At 39.4% G+C, this 23,012-nt stretch overlaps 1 protein-coding gene across 4 annotated transcripts in view; it reads left to right on the top strand.

Moving 5' to 3' along the window:
- The window catches only part of ASH2L (ASH2 like, histone lysine methyltransferase complex subunit), a 31,545-nt gene that overhangs the window by 6,000 nt on the left and 2,533 nt on the right, over positions 1-23,012 (top strand). For all 4 annotated transcript variants that reach the window (XM_042983482.1, XM_007097084.3, XM_042983484.1 and 1 more), the window contains exons 6-13: positions 4,207-4,302; positions 4,929-5,024; positions 6,396-6,471; positions 8,682-8,775; positions 9,521-9,738; positions 17,480-17,647; positions 17,945-18,138; positions 22,419-22,511. In XM_042983482.1, coding sequence (XP_042839416.1) covers positions 4,207-4,302; positions 4,929-5,024; positions 6,396-6,471; positions 8,682-8,775; positions 9,521-9,738; positions 17,480-17,647; positions 17,945-18,138; positions 22,419-22,511 — 1,035 coding nt within the window. The remainder of the gene's footprint in view (positions 1-4,206; positions 4,303-4,928; positions 5,025-6,395; positions 6,472-8,681; positions 8,776-9,520; positions 9,739-17,479; positions 17,648-17,944; positions 18,139-22,418; positions 22,512-23,012) is intronic.

The raw sequence follows: 23,012 nt of genomic DNA, 5'->3' as shown, positions 1-23,012 counted from the left end.
CAGATCTTGAGCTGAACCTTCTCAGCCCCGTTTAACTATTTTTAAAGACGATTATTATAGATTTTGTCAGAGGGAAGGGGGTAGGTTTATACATGCCTTTTATTTAAACGAATTATCCTTTATTATTAAACTGCAAAACCACACAACTGAAGTCAGGACTCAAAATTAGACGACTAGCCCACCCATGAGTCTTTCCTACTGTGATTCACGGTAAGAAAATATGAAAATTAAGTAACTTTTAGAACGATGGAGTTTACATTATGCCTACTATACATTCATACCTGCCCACTTTCATTTAAGCTGAAACAAGGGGCATCTGGCTGGCTCAGTCAGTAGAGCATCTTGAGTTCGAGTCTCATGTTGGGCGTAGGTAGAGATTGCTTAAAAATAAAATCTTTAAGGGTCCCTGGTGGCTCAGTTAAGCATCCAACTCTTGATTTCTGCTCAGGTCACGATGTCATGGTTTGAGAGATCGAGCCCCACGTCAGGCTCTGTGCTGACAGTGTGGATTCTCTCTGCTTATGATTCTCTCTCCCTCTCTTTCTCTCTGTCCCTCCCCCACTCACGCTCTCTCTTTCAAAGATAAGTAACAAATATTTTTAAAAATTCAAAAAATATAAAAGATAAAATCTTGAAAAATAAATAAACAAAAATTTCACCAAACACGGGCACCTAGGTGGCTCAGTTGGTTATGCATCTGATTCTTGATCTCCACTCAGGTCATGATCTCACAGTCTGTGAGGTGGTCTGTGAGATTGACGGCACAGAGCCTGCTTGGGATTCTCTCTCTCCCTCTCACTGTCTCTCCCTTGTTATGTGTGTGCACACATACTCTCTCTCAAAATAAACTTGAAAAAAAATTTTTTTTTCACTGAACAGTGCTTATCCTCCACTCTTTTTCCTCTGCATTGTTATTTTCTGTTCTAGTCAGTGCTAGTTTTGACTTACAGAATTGATTTTATAACCTACTAATAGATTGCAGTCTACAGTTTGAAAGACACTGGCATAGGGTATATGGTGAGACCAATATAGCTGGGATCAGACTGTAAGGGCTTTTCTACTGAATAGAAATTAGGACTTAATCCTGCAGGCTGGAGTAGTCAGACAGCCCTCTCACCTCCTTTTTATTCCTGCAGTACAGATGTGTTATGATTAGATTTGCGTTTTTTCCGTTTTTTTTTATTCCTCCCAAATTCTTATTTTGAAATTTCAAACATAGGAAAATTCAGATAGTACAGTGAACCATCTGTTAGTTATTTTCCTAGATTTGCCAGTTATTAATATTTTACTGCATTTGCTTTATCTCCCTAAGTTATATGAGACTAAACTGAATACTATACCCAGTATTTTCCCATAACCGTAGTACAGTGATCATACTCAGAAAACTTAGTGTCGATGTAATACTACTATCTAATATATAGTTTTTATTTTTTATATAAAGTATATAATTATATTTTCTCATTGTTAATTATCATTTTAATATCCTCCATAGCTTTTTTTCTCTATCCAGGATCCAGGCAAAGATTGCACATTACATTTAGTTGTAATGTCTCTCTTGCTCTTTTTTTTTTAAGTAGGTTCCATGCCCAACATGGGGCTGGAACTCACAACCCTGAGATCAAGAGTTGTATGCCCTACCAACCAAGCCAGCCAGGTGCCCCGCAATGTCTTTTTTGTCTTTAATCTAAAATGGTTCCTGAATTTATTTTACTTTGTTTTTTTGGTCTGCTGTGACATACATTTATTTACTTATTTCTCTATAAAGTTTATTTCTTTTTTTTTTTTTTTTTTTTTAATTTTTTTTTCAACGTTTTTTATTTATTTTTGGGACAGAGAGAGACAGAGCATGAACGGGGGAGGGGCAGAGAGAGAGGGAGACACACAGAATTGGAAACAGGCTCCAGGCTCCGAGCCATCAGCCCAGAGCCTGACGCGGGGCTCGAACTCACAGACCGCGAGATCGTGACCTGGCTGAAGTCGGACGCTTAACCGACTGCGCCACCCAGGCGCCCCAAAGTTTATTTCTTTATAAAGTTTATTTATTTAAGTAATCTCTACACCCAGGGATGCCTGGGTGGCTCAGTCGGTTAAGCATCCAACTTCAGCTCAGGTCATGATCTCATGGTCCGTAAGTTCGAGCCCCACATTGGGCTCTGTATGGCAGCTCAGAGCCTGGAACCTGTGTCAGATTCTGTGTCTCCCTCTCTCTTTGCCCCTCCTCTGCTTGTCCTCTCTCTCTGTCTCAAAAATAAATAAACCCCAAAAAAATTAAAAAAAAAAAAAGTAATCTCTACACCCAATGTGGGGCTCATGGCCCCGAGATCAAGAGTTGTGTGTTTCTCCAACTGACTAAGCCAGGCACCCCAGTCTGCTATGACATTTAAAATTTTGAGGAGCCCAGACAGTTGTTTGGCGTGATTCTTCTGTTTGCATTTATCTGATTGTTTCCCCATGATAGAGTTCAGGTTAAACATTTTTGGCAAGAATATTATGTAGGTGATGTATGTATAATGTATTTTTTCCTTGTATCACGTCAGGAGGCATAAAATACTGGTTTGTTTTATTATTAATGACCTTAAATTTGATTACTTGGGTAAAGAGGAGGTATCTATCAGATTTCTCCATTGTAAAGGGACCTTTTGTCTTTGTAATTATTAAGCAGTCTGTGTGGTGATGTGTTGAGATTGTGTAAATGTCTCATTGGGACCCCTTCAAGCAATGGTTTTAGCAACTAGCCTGATTATCCTAGCCTGAATCAGTTAATAGGGTGGTCATTGTGAAAAAGAATACATTTGTTACTTGCAGTTCTTCTGTTAAGAGAGTTTTCCTTTCTGTCCATCTTTTTTTTTTTTTAAGTATCCCTGCAGATTTGTGGATTATTTTTTTTAAGTTTGTTTATTTTTGAGAGAGAGTGGGGAGGCACGGGGAGGGAGGGAGGGAGAGAGAGAGAGAGAGAGAGAGAGAGAGGTGGACAGGTAGAGAAAAAGGAGAGAGAGAGTGCCAAGCAGGCTGCACCCTCAGTGCAGAGCCTGACGCAGGGCTTGATGTCACCAACTGTGAGATCATGACCTGAGTCGAACTCAAAGAGTTGGAGGCTTAACCAAATGATCCACCCAGGTGCCCCAATTTGTGGATTTCTGACTTCTGGTGCTCAGATTTGATCAGTGTATCCCCATTGAGTCTGACACCTGATACTTTTTGATATGTCCCTATGAGTTTTTGAACTCTTCCTTACTTTCTGGAACAACAGAATATTCCAGATTTCCCTTCTACTTTCCCTGATTCAACCCTGGTTCCTTTTATTTATTTAAAGATTTTTTTTTTTTTTTTTTTTGAGTAAATTCTACATCTGACATGGAGCTTGAATTTGTACCTCTGAGAGCAAGAGCCACACACTCCACTGACTGAGCCAGCCAGGCACCCCAAATAGTTCCTTTTGGTAAAGATTTGGTTTTCATTTCATGGAACTAAGCGGTGGAAGGTTTTGGTGGTAGACTCTAACTCTGATGGACTTTGGCAGAATGGTGACAGTGGGGGAAGGTCAATGTCAAGGTCAAGCTCAGATATTTGTTTAGTCATGTCAGCAAGAACTGGTAAGGATAATAATCAGAGCAGTGGGGATAGAAGAGGCCTGATGGGTGAGAAATTTTCTGAAATCTTAAAATTCATTTGGTGTCGGTTTAGATGTGATGGTTGTGCACAAGAGAAGAATCAAGGATGATGCCCTTGGCTTCTAGCTTGTGATTCTAGGAGGTAGGTGATTCTGAGCATTAAGAGCAAGAATAGAAATCTGCAGAGCAGATTTATGAGTTGAGATACAAAGTTTAGTTTTGTAACAAGTTTGAGGTGCCTTTGGGATGACCAAATAGAGATGTTAGAAGCAGGCAAAACAGGAGCTCAGGAGAGAGAATCACTTGGGAGTCATTGTCCAAATGTCACCCAAGGGAATGGGGAGGATCTTTCCCTCCAACTGGATTGTAAACCTTCTGAGGCTAAGACTTGTGTATACTTACATGAAATTCCTCACAATCTGTATATTGTTTGCATGCAATTATGTATTTGTTTAATCATGAAAAAACTAAACGTGGATTTTTCTCTCGATTCTGACAAGCTCTTTGAAAATGCTGCAGTTTTCATTCCATTTTTGTGAGTATAACTTTGAAAGCAACTATAGAACTCTTAATATATTTTGTTTTAAAAAATTAGGATATCATACCGTTTATTGATAAATACTGGGAGTGCATGACGACCAGACAGAGACCTGGGAAAATGACCTGGCCAAATAATATTGTTAAAACAATGGTGAGTAGACCAAAATGATCAGACTTGACGTTTCAAAAATCCGTGTTCTTTGTAAGTATTAAATCTGTTTTAGTCTCACTGAAATAACGTGATGACTAAGAAAATGAGAACAACTTAGTTTTAAATCTTGGACAGTGAGGTATCACTGATTGTAAAGTTTAATAGTTTTCGCACAATCACCAAGTTGTGTCTGAAGTGAACATCAATGTCGTTTTATACACGACGGGAACCTTGGTCCACTGTGCTTTTGCAAGTATAATTTATATTGACATGGCAGACTGTTTTTCCCTTTGATTTAAAAACAAAAACAACACTGTTCTAAACATTAGTGTCCTTAGAATTAAAGAGAGTACCTGGGGAGAAGGCCACAGCAAGCTGTTAACAGTGCTAACTTATATCTGTGAGGTGGAGGGATAGGGGAGGATTCCAAAGGACTTTGGCTCTCATTTCTTCAAGTTCCTCTGTTTGAATTTTTTGATGGTCGTGTATTTTCTAATCAGAGGGAAAAGCAATACTATCATTTGGGGAGGTTACACTTAGGAATTGGAGTTGCTGGTTGATCATCCATTCGATACTACTTTGAAGTATAAAATTTCTGGTAACGCTAAAATACTGCTTCCTTTTAGAGTAAAGAAAGAGATGTATTCTTAGTAAAGGAACATCCTGATCCCGGGAGTAAGGACCCAGAAGAAGATTACCCCAAATTTGGACTTTTGGATCAGGTACTTTATATTCCCCTTTTGATTTGGAGACAGAATCAGGTTTTGTTTACATTTGTCTGTTTGCTGCAGGCCATTCCAGGCCTCTAACGTGGTGAGCCCCAAGTAAGCAGTTATTGTCATGTGTGGGGAGAAAAACCCCTACCTTAAACCAGGAGACTAGTGTTTTAGTTGTGGTTCTTCCCCTTAACATTACAGCCTTTTGCATATCATTTTTATCTTTTTTAATTTTAATTTCCTCACTTGTAACACAAATATGCTGGGCCAAGTTATTTCTAATTTTCTTTCCATCTCAAATTTTACTCTTCAAAATGTGTTATTAAGAGAAATTTGTGGTGAACAATTGAGGAGAAAGAAAATGTCCACTCTTTGTTCGATGGGTCACATTTGGCATCTCAGGAGGCGAAATCTTTCAGCTGTGCCTTGAAATGTTTGATCTGCCAGCATTGAAAGTTAAAGGTTTCACATAGAAATGTTACACTGTGAGGACCCATTGCCTTATGATGCACATAAGCCAAACGCTGACACCGGTTTTGTAGCAGAAAGGGTTTTATCGCAGGGTGCGAAGCAAGGAGATGGGAGAAATTTTCTCAAATCGGCCTTCACAAAGGGTATGGGCTGGGTGCCTTTAACGGTAGGAGTCAGGATGTCACGGGGTGGTATGTAGGTTGAATGGAATATGCTGATTTGATATAGGGACAAAAGGAGGTCTCTTCCTTTCTGGGCGTGCACATTAAGGAATCAAGCCTCTTCATGGGACGTGTGCTTAAAAAATGACAGCATAGAGGATGATGACGTGGGGTGGGGGGATCTTGGGGCATGTCCTCACAGAGGTTACTTTTGTTCACTCCTGGTCCCTTCTTCCCAGTTGCTTGGCTACCCTTATCTGTGGTCAGGCAACTCTACAAAACAGGCTCATGTGAATCAGTCAGGTTAGCCACAGTTTTCTTAGGGTAGATGAATCAAGCATTTGTTAACTTAATGTGCTGGGGGCAGAAATTCAGATTTCTGTCTTTTCTTCTAGAATGAGAAGATCTGATTACAGTGGGCCTGAATTCCCACAGGGGGCCGAGAAAATAGCATTCATGCACTCCTGTTTGCCATCTCCCGCTCGAACGCCCCCCCCACCCCCCCCTCCCCCGGCCCGCCCCCTGCCAATTCACTGTTAACCACTTTGATCCTTATACTTGGCCTGCCTCACACATGTTACTTGTTGATCTCTGAAGCATCCAGGTTTGGACCCCTGTAAATTTCAGGCTTCTTAGGATTGTCAGTTTTGATTCACATTCTACTAGGATTTCCTGGTTTTTTGAGCATTGCCAGATAGGTTTGATTATATAGCCTCCCTTTATAATTGAATGTTTTTCCCTCTAGGATCTTAGTAACATTGGTCCTGCTTATGACAACCAAAAACAAAGCAGTGCTGTGTCTACAAGCGGGAATCTAAATGGTAAGTGTTTAAATGTCTCGATGAAATATTTGTAAGCTGTTGGATCCAAATATGCCTAGAATTGGGCATCCTTTGGGTTGACTCTTAACTGGATATTTAGAAAGATGCTTTACAGTCCAAACCTCAGTTTTGTGAAGCTGGCCAAGATTTGACAGACGGTAGTGGAGAACTGTTTGTCCCTTTACACCACAGTTTGGTCTTAAGTGAAACAGATTTAGCATAAAACAAAGTACAGGTTTAAAGTCAGATTTACTGTGCTTATTATCTTAGACTCCCCATCTATATCCTTATCACTGACACCCAGCGTGGTTTTGGTTGTTCTCTCTTACTGCTAATTCAGCTGTTATTTAACAGACTTCCTCTGCCCATCTTCTAATTGCTCTTGCCCTGAAACTTCAGCTTATTCCCATGACAGCGTTTCTATACTGATCACTAGCTGTAGATGTTTTTCTGTCAGTAATCCACCTAATGACAGGAATGGACTTCATTACTAATGGTAATCTAACAAAGGTTGGGGTAGCTGGGAGGCAACTAGCTATTCATCTAACACTTGGCAACATTAACTTGTCCTTTGGTGCAGTAGCATCTTAAATGTGTAATCACTTCCACTGTCACTAATATTCTGAGTTGGGTTGGAAATAGCTAACTGTATTGTTTATCTTTTTACACCATTTTTTCCCTTTTTAATTGTTAAAATTTGACAAATACATGGTGCCACTTCTGTTCTTACAGGTGGAGTCTCTTTTGGAGGTGAATTCCTCCTCTGTCTTCTTTCATCCTCTCAGACTTAAGTATTATGTGGTTTGGAAAACGCTTTTTGCTGAGTTGTGGTAGAAGCTAAAACTAGATTAAAATTTTAAAGCATCGTGAAATGATGGCAATAGCACTTGATATGAAACCATAGTTCCAGTTGAATGTTAGTAATTAAAAGCTTGTACGTTGTCATATTCTGCCTAACATGGCCAGCAGTCACCTTAATATAGCACGTCTTGTTCAAGATGGTTCTAAAACTTCTCTTTCAAATTAATTAAAATACCAATAACAGTAAGAAATCCATAGTCTTTTAAGGTAACACAAATTCAAATTGATATTGCAACAGCGTATCTTTTTAAATTGCAACCTTTTTAAAAATGAAAAATAGGAATAATACATGGTGTGTTCATAAAAGGAAGTTCTGCATCAATCTGGTCCTGTATATGCAGAATATGACCTGCTCTCAATGTCTTGATCCTTTTTATTCCAGCAGAACTGCTGAGAATTTCCAAGCTTGCCCCAAATTAAGATACAGTACTCTATGCAGCTGTTACCATAAAGGTGTTTTCCTGCAGTTCAGGGACATTTTCTGACAGAAAAACAAATTGAGAGGAAAGACAGAACTGGACAAAAACTTCAAAGTACCTATTTCAGAAATCACTAGGTAGTATTCCTTGTGGCCTTAGTACGTTGCTAAATTATTTTTTGCATAAAATATGTAAATTTTTTATTGATATTCGCTCTTAATTCCACAAGCTGGGTTAGTCTGACCTGAATTTTATGCATTGGCACAATCTTAATAATTGTAAAAGTTGCCTACTAAATTTAAAGCCTTTCTACTTGGGTCATGAACAACCAGAGTGGATATCTAGCAGCACTGGAGAGAAACACCTTTTTAGTATTTTTGTTTCTGTTTTCTATGTTTTATGTACCTTTGTCTTGTTGGGTATTCAAGTTGAGTGCTTTAGCAGATACTGTGCCTTTATTATGTTTATGGAATATATCCTGCATAGATCAAGTGAGTGAACATCTACTTGTAGTGAGGATATTTGTTGTGGGTGTTTGTATCGATTTGGGTGGAAAAAAAATTTTATCCTTGCAGTTGTTTTTAGATGTGGGTGTTTGGAGTCTGAATGTGTGAAAATGCATTTGTGTCACATCCTCAGAAAGTGTGCCAGTAGTTGCAGTTCCTTAAGAAAGGTTGAATGTGTAACATAGGTGTCATTAGTGCTAGGTTCATTTGAGCTTACTGCCAGAACCCAGTGTTCTGAGCTGTGAGACCTTCAGCCGACTCTCTCAGAACCAGGGTGAAACCCCAATATGCTTTCAGGAAGGAAATCCTCCTGTGTGTGGTGTTACACAAATGCACGACAGGAGTGTTAGTCACCATGGAATTTCCACATCCACATGAAGCTTCTGTGACAGCTTATTGAATGTGATCTGCCTTCTCTTCAAAGGGGGAATTGCAGCAGGAAGCAGTGGAAAAGGAAGAGGAGCGAAGCGCAAGCAGCAAGATGGAGGGACCGCAGGGACCACCAAGAAGGCCCGGAGGTGGGCAGAAACACCCACTCGCACTCACCACTGTTAGGCCATCTTTGGTGCTGGCACAGCCCATCAGAGGGAACAGAGCTGCACTCTTCAGTAGCTCAGGTGTCTGAGATTAAAAAGCCTGTCCATTTTTCTCAAATCTTGAGCGCTTTGAGGGATAAAATAATGCCAGGCTGGGAACCGAAGTTTACACATTTGTTTTGTTAGGGGAGTGCTGGGGCAGCACCTGGGGCGCATTGCCTGGGGAGTAGAGTTCAATGCTGTTAAGACATCCTGAGAAAGGATTGAACTTTATCTCTTTTACTTCAGCTGTGTGCCTCTGCCCTCAAGCCTCTTCCCTTCTCTTTATTCAATAAATCCTGGTCTTTTCTTATTTAAGATTGTAAGTACTCCCAGTCTTATCTCTGAGTTTCTGTTCATTAGTTTTAGTAATTAACATAATAAAGGAAATCACCCTTGTTCCCCTTCTTCCTTACTTTCTCCTTAGGACATACTGCCTCCTTTTCGTAGCTATTCCTACAGGCTAGAGTAATTTGACCAAAACTACTTTGCTGAATTTAAAAGCGGATGCTTTTTGTTTCCCTGTTTTACCTGCAGAGGGCAGGATCCTCTGTTTGAGCAATGAAAAGCATGTGTGAAGTTGCATGTGTTCCTGCTGAAATCTAATAAATCAGATGTCCTTCTTAATTGAAGCCATTTGAGCTAAGGGGGTTTTAGTTTCTTGATATTATTTTTTTCCTTTCTGCAGTGACCCTTTGTTTTCTGCTCAGCGCCTTCCCCCTCATGGCTACCCCTTGGAACACCCGTTTAACAAAGACGGCTATCGGTATATTCTAGCTGAGCCTGATCCCCATGCCCCTGACCCTGAGAAACTTGAACTTGACTGCTGGGCAGGAAAACCTATTCCTGGAGACCTCTACAGAGCCTGCTTATATGAACGGGTTTTGTTAGCCCTGCATGATCGAGGTATGTAACATATTAATACTCAATGTCGGGGGGTGCCTGGGTGGCTCAGTCAGTTTAGTGTCTGACTCTCGTTTCAGGTCATGGTCTCACGGTTCATGAGATCAAGCCCCGAATCAAGCTCTGTGCTGATAGCATGGAGCCTGCTTGGGATTCTCTGTCTCTCACCCTCCCTGTCTCCATCTCTCCCTCTCTCTCAAAAAAACAGAAACAAACTTAAAAACACCTTTAAAATAATAATGTTCATGTTGGACCCAGATGTTACTTTGAATATTGTCCTCAGCTTTGTCCAGTTTAGAATTAGATATACATGTCGGTCTTTTACCACTCCCCTGCCGCCTAGTTCTAACTAGACTCAGCTGAACACACAAGAAATAATTTCCTTGTTCTCTTCCTTTAAGCTCTAGCCATTTGTATATATACATATATATATGGGTTTTTTAAACTTTTCTATTTTGAACTTCTTATTTTTTTAATTTTATTTTTTATTTTTTAAGTAATTCTGCACCCAACATGGGGCTCAAACTTTCAACCCCAAGATCAGGAGTTGCATGCTCTACTGACTGAGCCAGTCAGGTGCCCTTATTGAACTAATTTTAAACTTACAGTAAAGTTACAAAAATAATAGTTTTAATATATCCCTCCTCAAGCTTCTAATGGTACAATCTTATAGGATTGACAGTTGTCAAAACCAGGAAGTAAACATTAGTAAATGCTGTAATGAAACCAAAGACTTCATTTACATTTCACTAGTTTCCTCATTAATGCCTCTTTTCTAGGATCTCACAATTTGTAAGTCTCTGGCCACCTTTCCCAGGTCTTTTTTGGATTCTGTTTATATTTTGCTCACTAATTTTAGTACCTGGGTCTTTTCTGCAGTGATTATTGACATGGTGTTTGCCTGATGATTTTTTATTTCTTCTCCATTTATTATTTACTCGATTATTTATATCAGTGTGAACTCAGATATTTATTTTATTCTGTTGGGGTATACTTTATCTAGTTGCTCAAATTATTCCCGCTTTGGCCATTGGGAGCTTCTTTAGGTTAGTTCCTGTGTGGTTTTTTTTTGATAAGCCTCATCTTTTTTTTTTTAAGTACTTCTTTACTTTCTGGCATCACAAAATGTTCCTGGCTTATCTTGTATTTTCCATGCCCCAGGCCAAGTATCTGCTATTTCTCTGAAGAGCCCTGGTTCCTTTGATTGGAAAATGATGTTTAGAAATAAAGACCTAAGTGTTAGGTATGCTCCCTGGGTGTCACTTCCAGACTCCCTCGACAGAAGTAGGAAAGTATATGTATACCAACTGACGCGTATACGTACAGGGCTAGACTGAGTTTGTACTGATAGCTTGGCTCCCAAATGCTTGCAGGGTTGTTCCAGACCTCCACCTTTCCTTATTTGTCACTTCTGTCTCCAACCGTGAGACACCTGACTCTATCTGCATTGTATTCCCTTGTTCACTTCTCATATGCACATAAAGCAGTCTCAGAATTGCTAACCTCTATGAGAAACCTTCACGAGCTTACAGTGTTTACGCACAGCTCTTTGTCTTTGGCCTCGCAGTATCCCTTCAAGTTACTGTTAGCTTAGATTCATTCTGTTCTTTCTCACCACCATCAGTGTGCTTGTGTTTCTCATTTATAACAGGCTCATTTGTTAGTGTTTGTATGCTGTTTTTAGGTTCTCCCATCTCTTTCGGGGGAGGGGGAAAGAGTGTGTGTGTGTGTGTGTGTGTCTGTGTGTCTGTGTGTCTGTGTGTGTCTGTGTCTATGTGTCTGTGTCAGGGGGTTATGTGAAGGGTGTGTGAAACATTAATGTGGTTCTAGGAGTAAAGTTGTATGGAAAGGTTAACGCAACCCCATCCCTGCAACCCCATTCTCCCTTTTTTCCCCTCACCTACCCTTTATAGGTAACCAGTCTCTTTAGTTTCTAGTTTATCTTTGCTGTGTTTCTTCTGCACAAATAAGGAGATATATGTGTATTTCCTTTTATCTCTTTTTTTCGTATGCGGAGGGCAGCATACCATAGATACTCTTTTGCGTTTTGCTTCATGTCATAACTCCACAGCACTTTGAAGAGATCATCCTAATTGTTTTCTATTTTTTTAGCTTCATGATTATTATGTGGATGTATCTGGTTTATTCAGCCATTCTGTGGGCACTTAGATTATTTCTAGTATTTTGCAATCACAAAAAGACAGTGAATAACCGCGAGCATGTGTGTTTTGTATTGTTGCTGGTGTGTTTTCAAGGTAGAATTCCAGAAGTAGAATTGCTGGAGCAAAAGGTAAGCAACTATATATGTAGTTTTGCTAGCCTTGCCAAATTCCCCTTCAGAAGGTTGTGTGATTTTGTATTCCCATCAGCAATGTAGCGTGTTTATTTCCGCATGGCCTCACAAACAGAATGTGTTGTCCTGTGTTTTAACTTTGGCCAGTCTCATAAGTGAGAAATGATATCCCAGTGCTGTTTTAATTTGTGTTTCCTTGAATTATCTGTCCCTTTATATATTAGGAATATTGGCTTTTTGTGGTACATATTGTGAACATTTTCTCCTAGTTTGTCAGTTGTCTTTTGATTTTATGACTTTTTTGTCATAAAACTCTTTAATGTTTAGTAGCTCTTTTAATGACATGATTTATTCAGAATAGCCTTCATTATCCTTTAGAATGTGAAAGTCAATTTAAATACACTCACTACTTAAAATAATAAACTCACTACTTTTAGACAAGCGTACCTTATGAATTTTGTCTTTGTTTTTCTAGAGTATTAATGCAAGTTCCAAATAGCGTATTATCCACCAATAAATACCTCAGTATTTAGGGGTACCTGAGTGACTCAGTTAGTTAAGCGTCCAACTTCAGCTCAGGTCATGATCTCACAGTTTGTGAGTCCGAGCCCTGTGTTGGGCTCTGTGCTGACAGCTCGGAGCCTGGAGCCTGCTTCGGATTCTGTGTCTCCCTCTCTGCCTCTCTACTGCTTGTGCTCTCGCTCTTTCTCTCTCTGCCTCTCTCTCAAAAATAAATATGAAAAAAAAACCCTCAGTATTTGTGTCTAACAAGGATTCTTTAGAATGAAACCATTATACCATTATTATTCCTAAATAAGATGGATAATAATTCCTTCATGATCTAATACCCAGTCCACATTCACAGTTCCACGGTTGTTTAAAAAACACTTCTTTCAGTTGTTTCTTTGAATTGGATCCAAACAGGTCATATATTTATTGCATTTGGAAGCCCGTTATTGATTTCATGCTAAAAATGAACACTTGTATTGATACTGGTCATTTGGAAGTGAAGTGATGTAATTCCATGGTGTGATGTCCATTATATGTGGATTGTTTGACTTCTTGTAGTGATGAGCATACTTTGCTAGTAGGGCAAGTAGGGGAGGGCCAAATAAGTGACTTCAGGTTTTAAGAAGTGAGACTTGTCTTGTTTCACTATACTTCACACTTTAATTCTGGAGGAGGAGAGAAAAAGTAGGAACACTGGTCCTTAATAGTAAATTCATTTATTAGAATATATAGAAAAGCAATGCATGCTTGCCATTTATGCTACTCATGCTGAGCCTAATAAAAATTAATGATAAATCTGTATTGTATCTTTTAATGTTTTTATTTTGAAATAATTTCAGATGTGTAAAAAAGTTGTAAGAACAGGGGCGCCTGGGTGGCTCAATTGGTTAAGTGTCCAACTTAGGCTCAGGTCATGATATTGTGTTGTGGTTCATGAGTTCAAGCCCCACATCGGGCTTTGTGCTGACAGCTCAGAGCCTAGAGCCTGCCTGGGTTTCTGTGTCTGTCTGTCTGTCTGTCTGTCTCTCTCTCTCTCTCTCTCTCTCTCTCTCTCTCTCTTTTTCTCTCTTGCTTGCTCACGCTGTGTGTGTCTTGCTCTCTCAAAAATAAACAGACGTTAAAAAATTAAAAAAAAAAAAAGCTGTAAGAACAGTACCAATTTTTTTTTTTTGAACCATTTGAGAGTAAGTTGCCATGATGCCCTCTGGTTTTTGAGAACTTGATTGTGTATTTCTTACAAGCAAGGACATTATCCTTCTGTTGTTATTTAGTGCTGCTTGACAAATTAACATAAAACTTAGCAGTCTAAGACTACAAATGTTCATTATTTTCTATGGTTTTTGATGGTTTTTGAGGGTTGGGAATCTGAGAGCAGCTTGACTGTGTGGTCTGGCTCAGGAGAATTCACGTGGCTGAGATCAGGCTCTTAGATGAGCCTGGCGTCTCTGAGGACTTAGAGACTGGAGGATTTATTTCCAAGATGGCTCACTCATGCTGCTTTGACAGGATGCCCTTAGATCCTCACCATGTGGGCCTCTCCATAGACCACTTATTTGTCCTCACCCTGGAAGCAGAGTTCTGGTGCAAGTGATCCAAGATCGCAATAGAGTTTGAGTATCTTCTATGACCTATCTTTGAAGTTGGTCGCTTCAATTTTGTTTTATTTGTTAGAAATGAGTCACTAAGTTCAGCCCACACTCAGGTGGAGGGAAATTAGGCTCCACCTCTGCAAAGGAAGAGTATCAAAGAGTTAGTGGGTATTTTTTAAACTTTCATATTCTTACAGAACCAGTATATAGCCATCAAAGATGGGAAATTAACACTAATTAACTACTCTCTGATGGTCCTCAGATCATATTCAGGTTTCTCCAGTTGATCCAATGTCATTATAACAGAGGATCCAGTTGAGAAGTGTATGCTACATTTAGTTGTCCTGTCTCAAGTCTTCTTTAATCTGGAATAGTTTTTCTGTCTTTCCTAGACTTTGATGACCTTGAAGCTTTTTTTTTCTTAAAGTTTATTTATTTATTTTGAGAAAGAGAGTGTGAGCAGGCAAGTAGTAGAGAGGAAGAGAGAGAATCCCAAGCAGGTTCCGCTCTGTCAGCACAGAGCTTGACACGGGGCTCAAACTCACGAACTGTAAGATCATGACCTGAGCCAAAATCAAGAGTCGGATGCTTAATTAACTGAGCCACGCAGGCACCCCAGCCTTGAAGCTTTTGGAAATTAGAGGCCACTTGTTTTATAGAATATCCCTCAGTTTGAGTTTGTGTGGTTGAATACTTGGGATTCGATTCAGTTCTGCATCTTTGACAGAAATATCATTAAAATGCTGTGTTCTTCATATTGCATCCTGTCAGGTGGTTCTTGATTTTAATTTGTCCCATTACTGATCATGTCCACTTTGATCGTTTTGCTAAGGTGGTATCTGCTGGCTTTAGCCACTGTAACGTTAACTTATTTCCCCTATGTAATTAATAAGTGTTTTATGAGGAGGTAAGTCCTTTACTGTTTTATTCTGTCCTGAACACTTGCCTTGCTCAGCCCCCACCTAGTGATTTCAAGGGCTGAATTTCTCAGGAAGGAGTAAAGGATGAAGAATTTGTATTTGAGAAGGTAGAATTTCCCAAATACCTAAGAAAGTTCTGCTAAACAACATGCATTTAATTTAAATAGGTTACCATTGTATCTGGCTGGTACACAAGCCGTGGTGGCATAACCAAAAGAGTGCAGATCCAGGGCTTTTCAATCTCTGCCACTGTCAGCCAGGCCACACCGGCCTGCGGTGTGATCTTGAACAGCCACATGCTCTGCTTCCACATCTGCATAGTAGGTATGGTGGTTGCAAGGGTCAGAGAGTCTGCCTACCTGCCTGTCTACCTACAAAAGTACTGTGTAAGTCGTAAAGGCCTTTGTAAAAGCTAGAGCTAAGTTTTGTGCTTCCTCCAGTAGAATTCAGACAACTTCTAGTGTTAAACACTGTTTCAAATACTTTTTCCTCAATTAAGTCTTAATTGGATTTGTGATGTTTCTACATTGATAAAATCAACCTACACCACCTGGAAATGTTCTCCTATCTTTTGTCATTTTTTTCTTCACTTCCAAGTCATTATGTCCCCTCCGATTGGTTTAGATTGTCCCCTTATCTTACATAACGGCCTCATAGAAAGATGAATACGATGAACCTTCATATACTTTTCTCCCAGATTTAATAACAATTACCAAGTTTTTGTTCTATTTTATCTGTTTATTTCTGCATCTCTCTTTTTTTTCTGAATTTGTAAGAAGTAAATCTCACCCTTCATACTCTAAAAATATGGATATTTTGTTTTATAACCACAATGCTATTATCACACTTAACAAAATAGATCATTTCTTGCTATCATCTGAATTCAGTCCATAATCAGATTTCCTTGAAATATCTTTTTATCTCCTCACAAAATACTCATTATTTACAAAGGGAAAATAGTAACTTTATAGTGGAGAAACCTGTAAGGTACCACGTTAATCAAGTGATCAAAGTTTAATACAGTATCAGCATTTTGACATCATGTGCTTCCTGATATGATGCACTGAGAGGCACAGCATTATTTCGGTGATATTCCTTACAAAAAGCTTAACCTGGGCTTAAACAGGAGGAAACATCAGACAAACCTAATTGAGGGACATTCTACAAACGAAGTGACCAGCACTCTTTAAAATGTCATGGTCATGAAGGACTTGAACTGTCCCAGATTGGAAGAAACTAAGGACACATGACAACTAAATGAAATGTGGATGTTGGATTAATCCTGAAACAGAAAAAGGATATTATTTGGATAATCGGCTTAATTTGAAGACGATGTATAGATTAGTTAATAGCATTGTATCATTGTCAATTTTCTGGTTTTGATAATTGTGTTATGACTGTAGATGGTGTTAACATTTGGGGAAGCTGAGTGAAGGGCATATGGGGAATGTGTACTGTTTTTGGAAGTCTAACATTGTTTCAAAATAAAATACCAAGTCTTTTATTAATTTTTTAATTTTATTTTTAAAGTTTATTTATTTTGAGAGACAGAGAGCAGAGGAGGGACAAAGTTTATTTATTTTGAGAGACAGAGAGCAGAGAGACAGATAGCACCAGGCAGGCTCCGTGCTATCAGTGCAGAGCCTGACATGGGGCTTGAACCCACGAACTGCGAGATCACGACCTGAGCTGAGACCAAGAGTCGGACGCTTGACCAACTGAGCCACCCAGGTACCCCTAAAATATCAAGTCTTTTAAAGGATGATTTACACAGGGTCACCTGGGTGACTCAGTAGGTAGAACATGTGACTTGGTTCCAGGGTCATGAGTTCAATCCCATGCTGGGCCTAAAACTTACTTTAAAAAAAAAAAAAAAAAGGGGGCGGAAGGGGGCGCCTGAATGGCTCAGTTATTTAAGTGTCTGACTTCTGCTCAGATCATGATCTAACAGTTCATGGTTCGAGCCCCACTTTGGGCTCTGTGCTGACAGGTCAGAGCGTAGAGCCTGCTTCAGATTGTTATGTCTCCCTCTCTCTCTGCCCCTCCCCTGCTCCGGCTCTGTCTCTCAAAAATTAATACATATTATTTTTAAAAAGGGGTGTGGTTTATACAAATCAGGATCCAAGCACATTACAGTTGGTTTGTTATATTTTAGGGAATAGACAGCATAATTAACTCTTAACCTGTTATCTCAAATATCACGTTTAATAGAAACTAGGTTATCTGACCACTTAACTTCTGTTTTCTTCCTCTCTCCTTCGGCCGTATCTTAATGTTGAGATTTTGAACCTCCTGAACTTGAGAGCCCTGATCTGGTATTTCTGATTTTTTACTTTGTTTCACTGGAGTGTAGGAGACTCCGGTTTTTGTGGCAATCGTCTCTAAGTGCCTCCAGTAAGATGCAGGCCTTTGTTTCCATCTCCACACTGCAGCTCCCCAGTTAAAGATCTCTGATGACCGGCTGACTGTGGTTGGAGAGAAGGGCTACTCCATGGTCCGGGCTTCTCATGGGGTACGGAAGGGTGCCTGGTACTTTGAAATTACAGTGGATGAGATGCCGCCTGACACTGCTGCCAGACTGGGTTGGTCCCAGCCCTTAGGTGAGTGGGAGCAATCATGAGGACATCACAGCAGGCGGAAAGGTATAGACCATGTGGTTGTGCTTCATGGCTTTTTGGCTTATTGGATTATGGGCATAAAATTCACTTCCTAAAGGATAAGGTGGTTTGCATTTCCTAGAAATATTTTTATAACTCTTTACTTGTGAGAAATAGTTTGTCAGGAATTTTGCAAAACCGACCAAAAAATACAGTGAAAAGGAGTAGAAATTTTTCTTTTAGCAAACCAGAGTCAATTTGCAATCTTGTGACTTCCTGTACATCTCTTTATTGGGACAGGTAACCTCCAAGCTCCCTTAGGTTATGATAAATTTAGCTATTCGTGGAGGAGCAAAAAGGGAACCAAATTCCACCAGTCAATTGGCAAACACTACTCTTCTGGCTATGGACAGGGAGACGTCCTGGGATTCTATATCAATCTTCCTGAAGATACAGAGACAGCCAAGTCACTGCCCGATACTTATAAAGATAAGGTGAGTTTGTATCCCTGAGAGATTCCTGGGTTTGAAGACCTGTGGCAACCAACATATTCCTGCACCTGTGGCCTGAGTGTTCTCTTGTAATGCTGACCTAGCATTCACTTTCTTCCAAGATTTCATTTTGAAAGTTTTTAGATGTAACAAAGTTGAAAGAATTTTAAAGTCTGTGTCCAAATACCAATCACCTAGATTCTACCTTAACCTGTTATCTGTTCATTCTTCCATCCATCCATCCATCCATCCATCCATCCATCCATCCATCCATCTTGTTTTAATGCACTTCAGAAAATATTACAGCCATCAACATACCTCACCAGCGGGGGGGGAGGGGGGAGGGGGCGCCTGGGTGCCTCAGTCAGTTAAACATCCAGTTCTTGATTTCAGCTCAGGTCATGATCTCACAGTTTGTGGGCTCTATGCTGAGTGTGGAGCCTGCTTGGGATTCTCTCTCTCTGCCCCTCCCCCACTCACACATGCTTGTGTGTGTGCGTGCACGCTCTCTCTCAAAATAAATGAACTTTAAAAATATGTATACATCACCTGCGCCCAAGTACAAGATACATATCATTAGCTAGAGTTCAACCTTTATTTATTTATTTATTTTGATACAAAATTTACATAAAATGAAATGTATAAGTTTTAAATGTATATTCACTGAGTTTTGAGTTTGGCCCAAACCCCTAAGGAGACACTAGAATCTTATCACCCCAAGAAGTTCCCTCATGCTCTTTCCCAGTCAGTCCCAACTGCCATCCCTACAGAGCCAACCATTCTTGAAATGTTTTTCCCTATCATAATTCTATTCCATTAGTTTTGTTTGTTCTTAAACTTATTTTATAAATGGAACCATGCAGTACATAATCTTTAGGGTTTTGGGATTTTTTGTGATTGTTGTTTTAAATGTTTATTTTGTGAGAGCATGTGAGGAAGGGGCATTATCTATTTTCCCATTTTTTCTAGGTTTATTGATTATAGTTGACATATAATTATCCATTTTCCTATTTTTAGAAAATTTTTAAATTCCATTATAATTAGCATACAGTGTTACATTTGTTTTAAGTGTGTAATATAGTAATTAAAAAATTCCATACAGGGGAGCCTGGGTGGCTCAGTCAGTTAAGTGTCCGACTTCAGCTCAGGTCATGATCTCGTGGCTCATGGGTTTGAGCCCCACGTCAGGCTCTGCACTGACCCTGCGGAGCCTACCTGGGATTCTCTCTTTCTCCCTCTCTCTCTGCCCCTCCCTAGTTTGCCCACACTTTTTCTGTCTCAAAATAAATAAATAAACTTAAAAAAAAAAAAAAGAAAAATTCAATATATTATTTAGTGCTCATCATGATAAGTATACTCTTAATCCCCTTCACATGTTCCTTTTTTTTGTTTTTTTATTTTTTGTTTTCCCCCTTCACATATTTCACACATTCCTCCCCCACCCCCACCTCTGGTAACCACCAGTTCTCTAGAGTTAAGAGTCTTTTTTTGTGTTTGTCTCTTTTCTTCTTTGTTCATTTGTTTTGTGTCTTAGATTCCACATATGAGTGAAATCATACGGTATTTGTCTTTCTCTGACTGATTACTTTCACTTAGCATTATACCCTCTAGATCCATCCATGTTGTTGCAAATGGCAGGATTTTATTTTTTATGACTAATATCCCATTGTATGTATATACCATATCTCCTTTATCCATTCATCTATAGATGGATACTTGGGTTACTTCCATAATTTGGCTATTGTAAATAATGCTTCACTAAATATAAGTGTTCATGTATCTTTTGAAAATATCCAGTAATGGGATTACTGGATTGTATGGTTCCATTTTCCTATTGATAGACACTTGGACTGTTTCAAGTTTGGGGCTATTATGAATTAAGTTGCGATGTACATTCTTGTACAAATGTCTTTGTAAACATGTTTTCATTTCTTTGGGTCAAAGGGTAGTTATAGATTTAGTTTTAGAAGAAATTGACAGACTTTCCATTCCCACCTGTGATGTAAGGTCATTTTAGTTGCTTCACATCCTTGTCACCATTTGTTGTTTGCCAACTTAATTGTAGCCATTTTGATGGGTGCCTAGTATAGTGTCCCATTATGGTTTAAATTAGCGTTTCTTTGATGACTAATGCTGGTGAGCAGGTTGTCATGTGCTACTAGCCATTCATCTATTTTCTTTTGTAAAGTTTCTTTTCAAATATTTTGCCTTTTTAAAAAGAATCAGGTTGTTTATCTTTTTTTATAGAGTTGTGGAGTTTTTTTAAATATATTCTGGATTACGGTCCTTGGTTAAAAATTATTTTTGGGGGCTCCTGGGTGGCTCAGTCAGTTGAGCATCCAACGTCAGCTCAGGTCATGATCTCACGGTTCCTGAGTTTGAGCCCCATATCCAGCTCGCTGCTGTCAGCACAGAGCCCACTTCAGATCAATCCTCTGTCCCCTTCTCCCTCTGCCCCTCCCCTGCTCACTCTCTCTCAAGAACGAATACACATTACAAAAAATGACTTTTTAAAAAATTTTTTTCTCCTAGTCTGTGACTTGTTTATTCATTTTCTTAATGGTGTCTTCTGATGAACTGACATTTTTAATTTTTATGAAATCTGTCAAATTTTTTTTATAGTTCTATTGCTTTCTATAAGTTAACAATTCTTTGCCTACTCCCCACTCATGAAGATAGTCCATGTTTTCCCTTGAAAACATGGTTTTAGCTTTTACATTTAGATCTTTGATTCACCACGAATTACTTTTTGTATATGGCGTAAAGTAGAGATGAAGCTTAATTTTTTTTCCACATGGATGGGTGTGGTTTTTTTTTAATTTTTTTTAAATTTTCTTATTTATTTTTGAGAGAGAGCAAACAGAGGAGGGACAGAGAGAGAGACACAAACTGAAGCAGGCTCCAGGCTCTGAGCTGTCCACACAGAGGCTGATGTGGGGCTCAAACCCACATCATGAGTTCATGAGAACCATGAGATCATGACCTGAACCGAAGTTGGATGCCCAACCGACTGAGCCACCCAGGTGCCTCATATGGGCATCAGTTTTTGAAAATTTTTTCTCTCAATTCTTTGGTGCCCTTTGTGAAAATCAGATGACTTTTTGGGGTCTTGCTTTGCCCTTTTTTTTTTTTAATTTTTTAATGTTTGTTTATTTTTGAGACAGAGACAGAGATCAGAGTGTGAGTGAGGGGTGGGGGGGGCAGAGAGAGAGGGAGGGCAGAATCTGAAGCAGGCTCCAGGCTCTGAGCTGTCAGCACAGAGCCTGATGTGGGGCTCAAACCCATGAACTGTGAGATCATCACTTGAGCCAAAGTCAGTCACTTAACCAACTGAGCCACCCAGGTGCCCTGAATCAGATGGTTTTATAAGTAGAATGCAGACGTTTAGCTTTTGGGCTTTCTAGTCCATTGATCTATTTGTTGATCTTTATGCCAGTACCACACTGTCTTAATTATTGTAGTTTTAGAGTCAGTCTTTAAATTGGGTAGTATCAGTCCTTTTTGCTTCTTTGTGTTTTTGTCTGATGTGGGGTTTTTTGTTTGATTTTAATTTTGAAGATAATAATATATGCCTAGACATTCTGGAAGGATACAAGGCCACTGGAGCAGAGATCCCTTTTGGCAAAGAGAAACTAAGTGTTGAGGGACATGGGGAGAGGTAGAGAAATTTCATGTTCTTGTATATCTCTTGAATTTTTTTTTTACTATGCTTAATATATGTATGTGCTAGAGATTAAAATTTTTAAAAGTTAATGTCATATATTTCCCTGGGAGTGAATAGTTAGGCTCTTGGGAACCAGCAAGGAGGGGGTGACCCAGAGGCCCACCTATAGGAGAAGCAGGTAGGGAACTAGGAGGGAAGGAATTGGCCCTAAAAAAAAATGTCTTTGTAGAATAGGAGATTTTAGGCCCAGTAAGGTTGTCATTTCTTTCACTGAGATTACTGAGGGGGAAAAAAACTGAATTATTTTTAACTTAATGGGTATTTTTGTTGTGATGAAAGTATATATATATGTGTATGTATTTCCTCACAAATCTTAGAAAATGTCTTTTTTTGAAAATGTTTAGCAAGTATGTGCCATCTGGTATTTTTTAAGAAGCACATAGTTGTTTAAAATCTAGCAAAGCTAACCCTGCATAGATTTTTAATTTCTGTTGCAAAACACAAGGACTCAGTGCTACTTGTCTGAAATTGCCTTTTTTTTTTTTTTAAATTTCATGATGATGTAGCTGATGCTTCAATGTTCCCTTTTTTTCCCTTTCCTTCTTTCTTGGTTTTCAAGGCTTTGATAAAGTTCAAGAGTTATTTGTATTTTGAGGAAAAAGACTTTGTGGATAAAGCAGAGAAGAGCCTAAAGCAGACCCCCCATAGTGAGGTGAGTCGGTGAGTCATGATCATAAAAATGTCAGAACTAGAAAACTTTGAAGATTGGGACCAGGCTCCTAATTATAAAAGTGAGGAAAGTGAGGCCCAAAGAGGACTGAAGGGGTATGTGCTATGAGAGCTCGCCAGCCACAGAGCAAGCTCCCTCTCCTGCCTGCTGTGATTGTGGGACCAGATCGCTCTTCCTGTGTCACCATCCCACTTTCAGAGAGATGATCGGTGTTCTTCTAGGGACAGTCTCCAGTGCAAAGGGTAAAAGCAGCAGCCTAATAAGGAAATCCATATGCAATTGAGGAAGCAAGGCAGAGATATTTCTTCTGCTCAGGAAGTATCAAGTACAGAGGGAGGAACACTGAATAGAAAAGGAGGGGACCTTGCTCTGTGACCCAGAGGCAGCAGGAGCTGTAATGGCTTAGTTAGTTCCTCTAGAACTTTCTCTACTTCCCCTTTCCAAGGTTGTTGGCCAAAGTCGTACCATAAATACAGTCTGGCC

This window comes from Panthera tigris, chromosome B1 (genome assembly GCF_018350195.1).
Source record: "Panthera tigris isolate Pti1 chromosome B1, P.tigris_Pti1_mat1.1, whole genome shotgun sequence".
NCBI lineage: Eukaryota > Metazoa > Chordata > Mammalia > Carnivora > Felidae > Panthera > Panthera tigris.
Note: the sequence above shows the minus strand (reverse complement) of the source record. Positions and strands in the feature narration are given on the sequence as shown.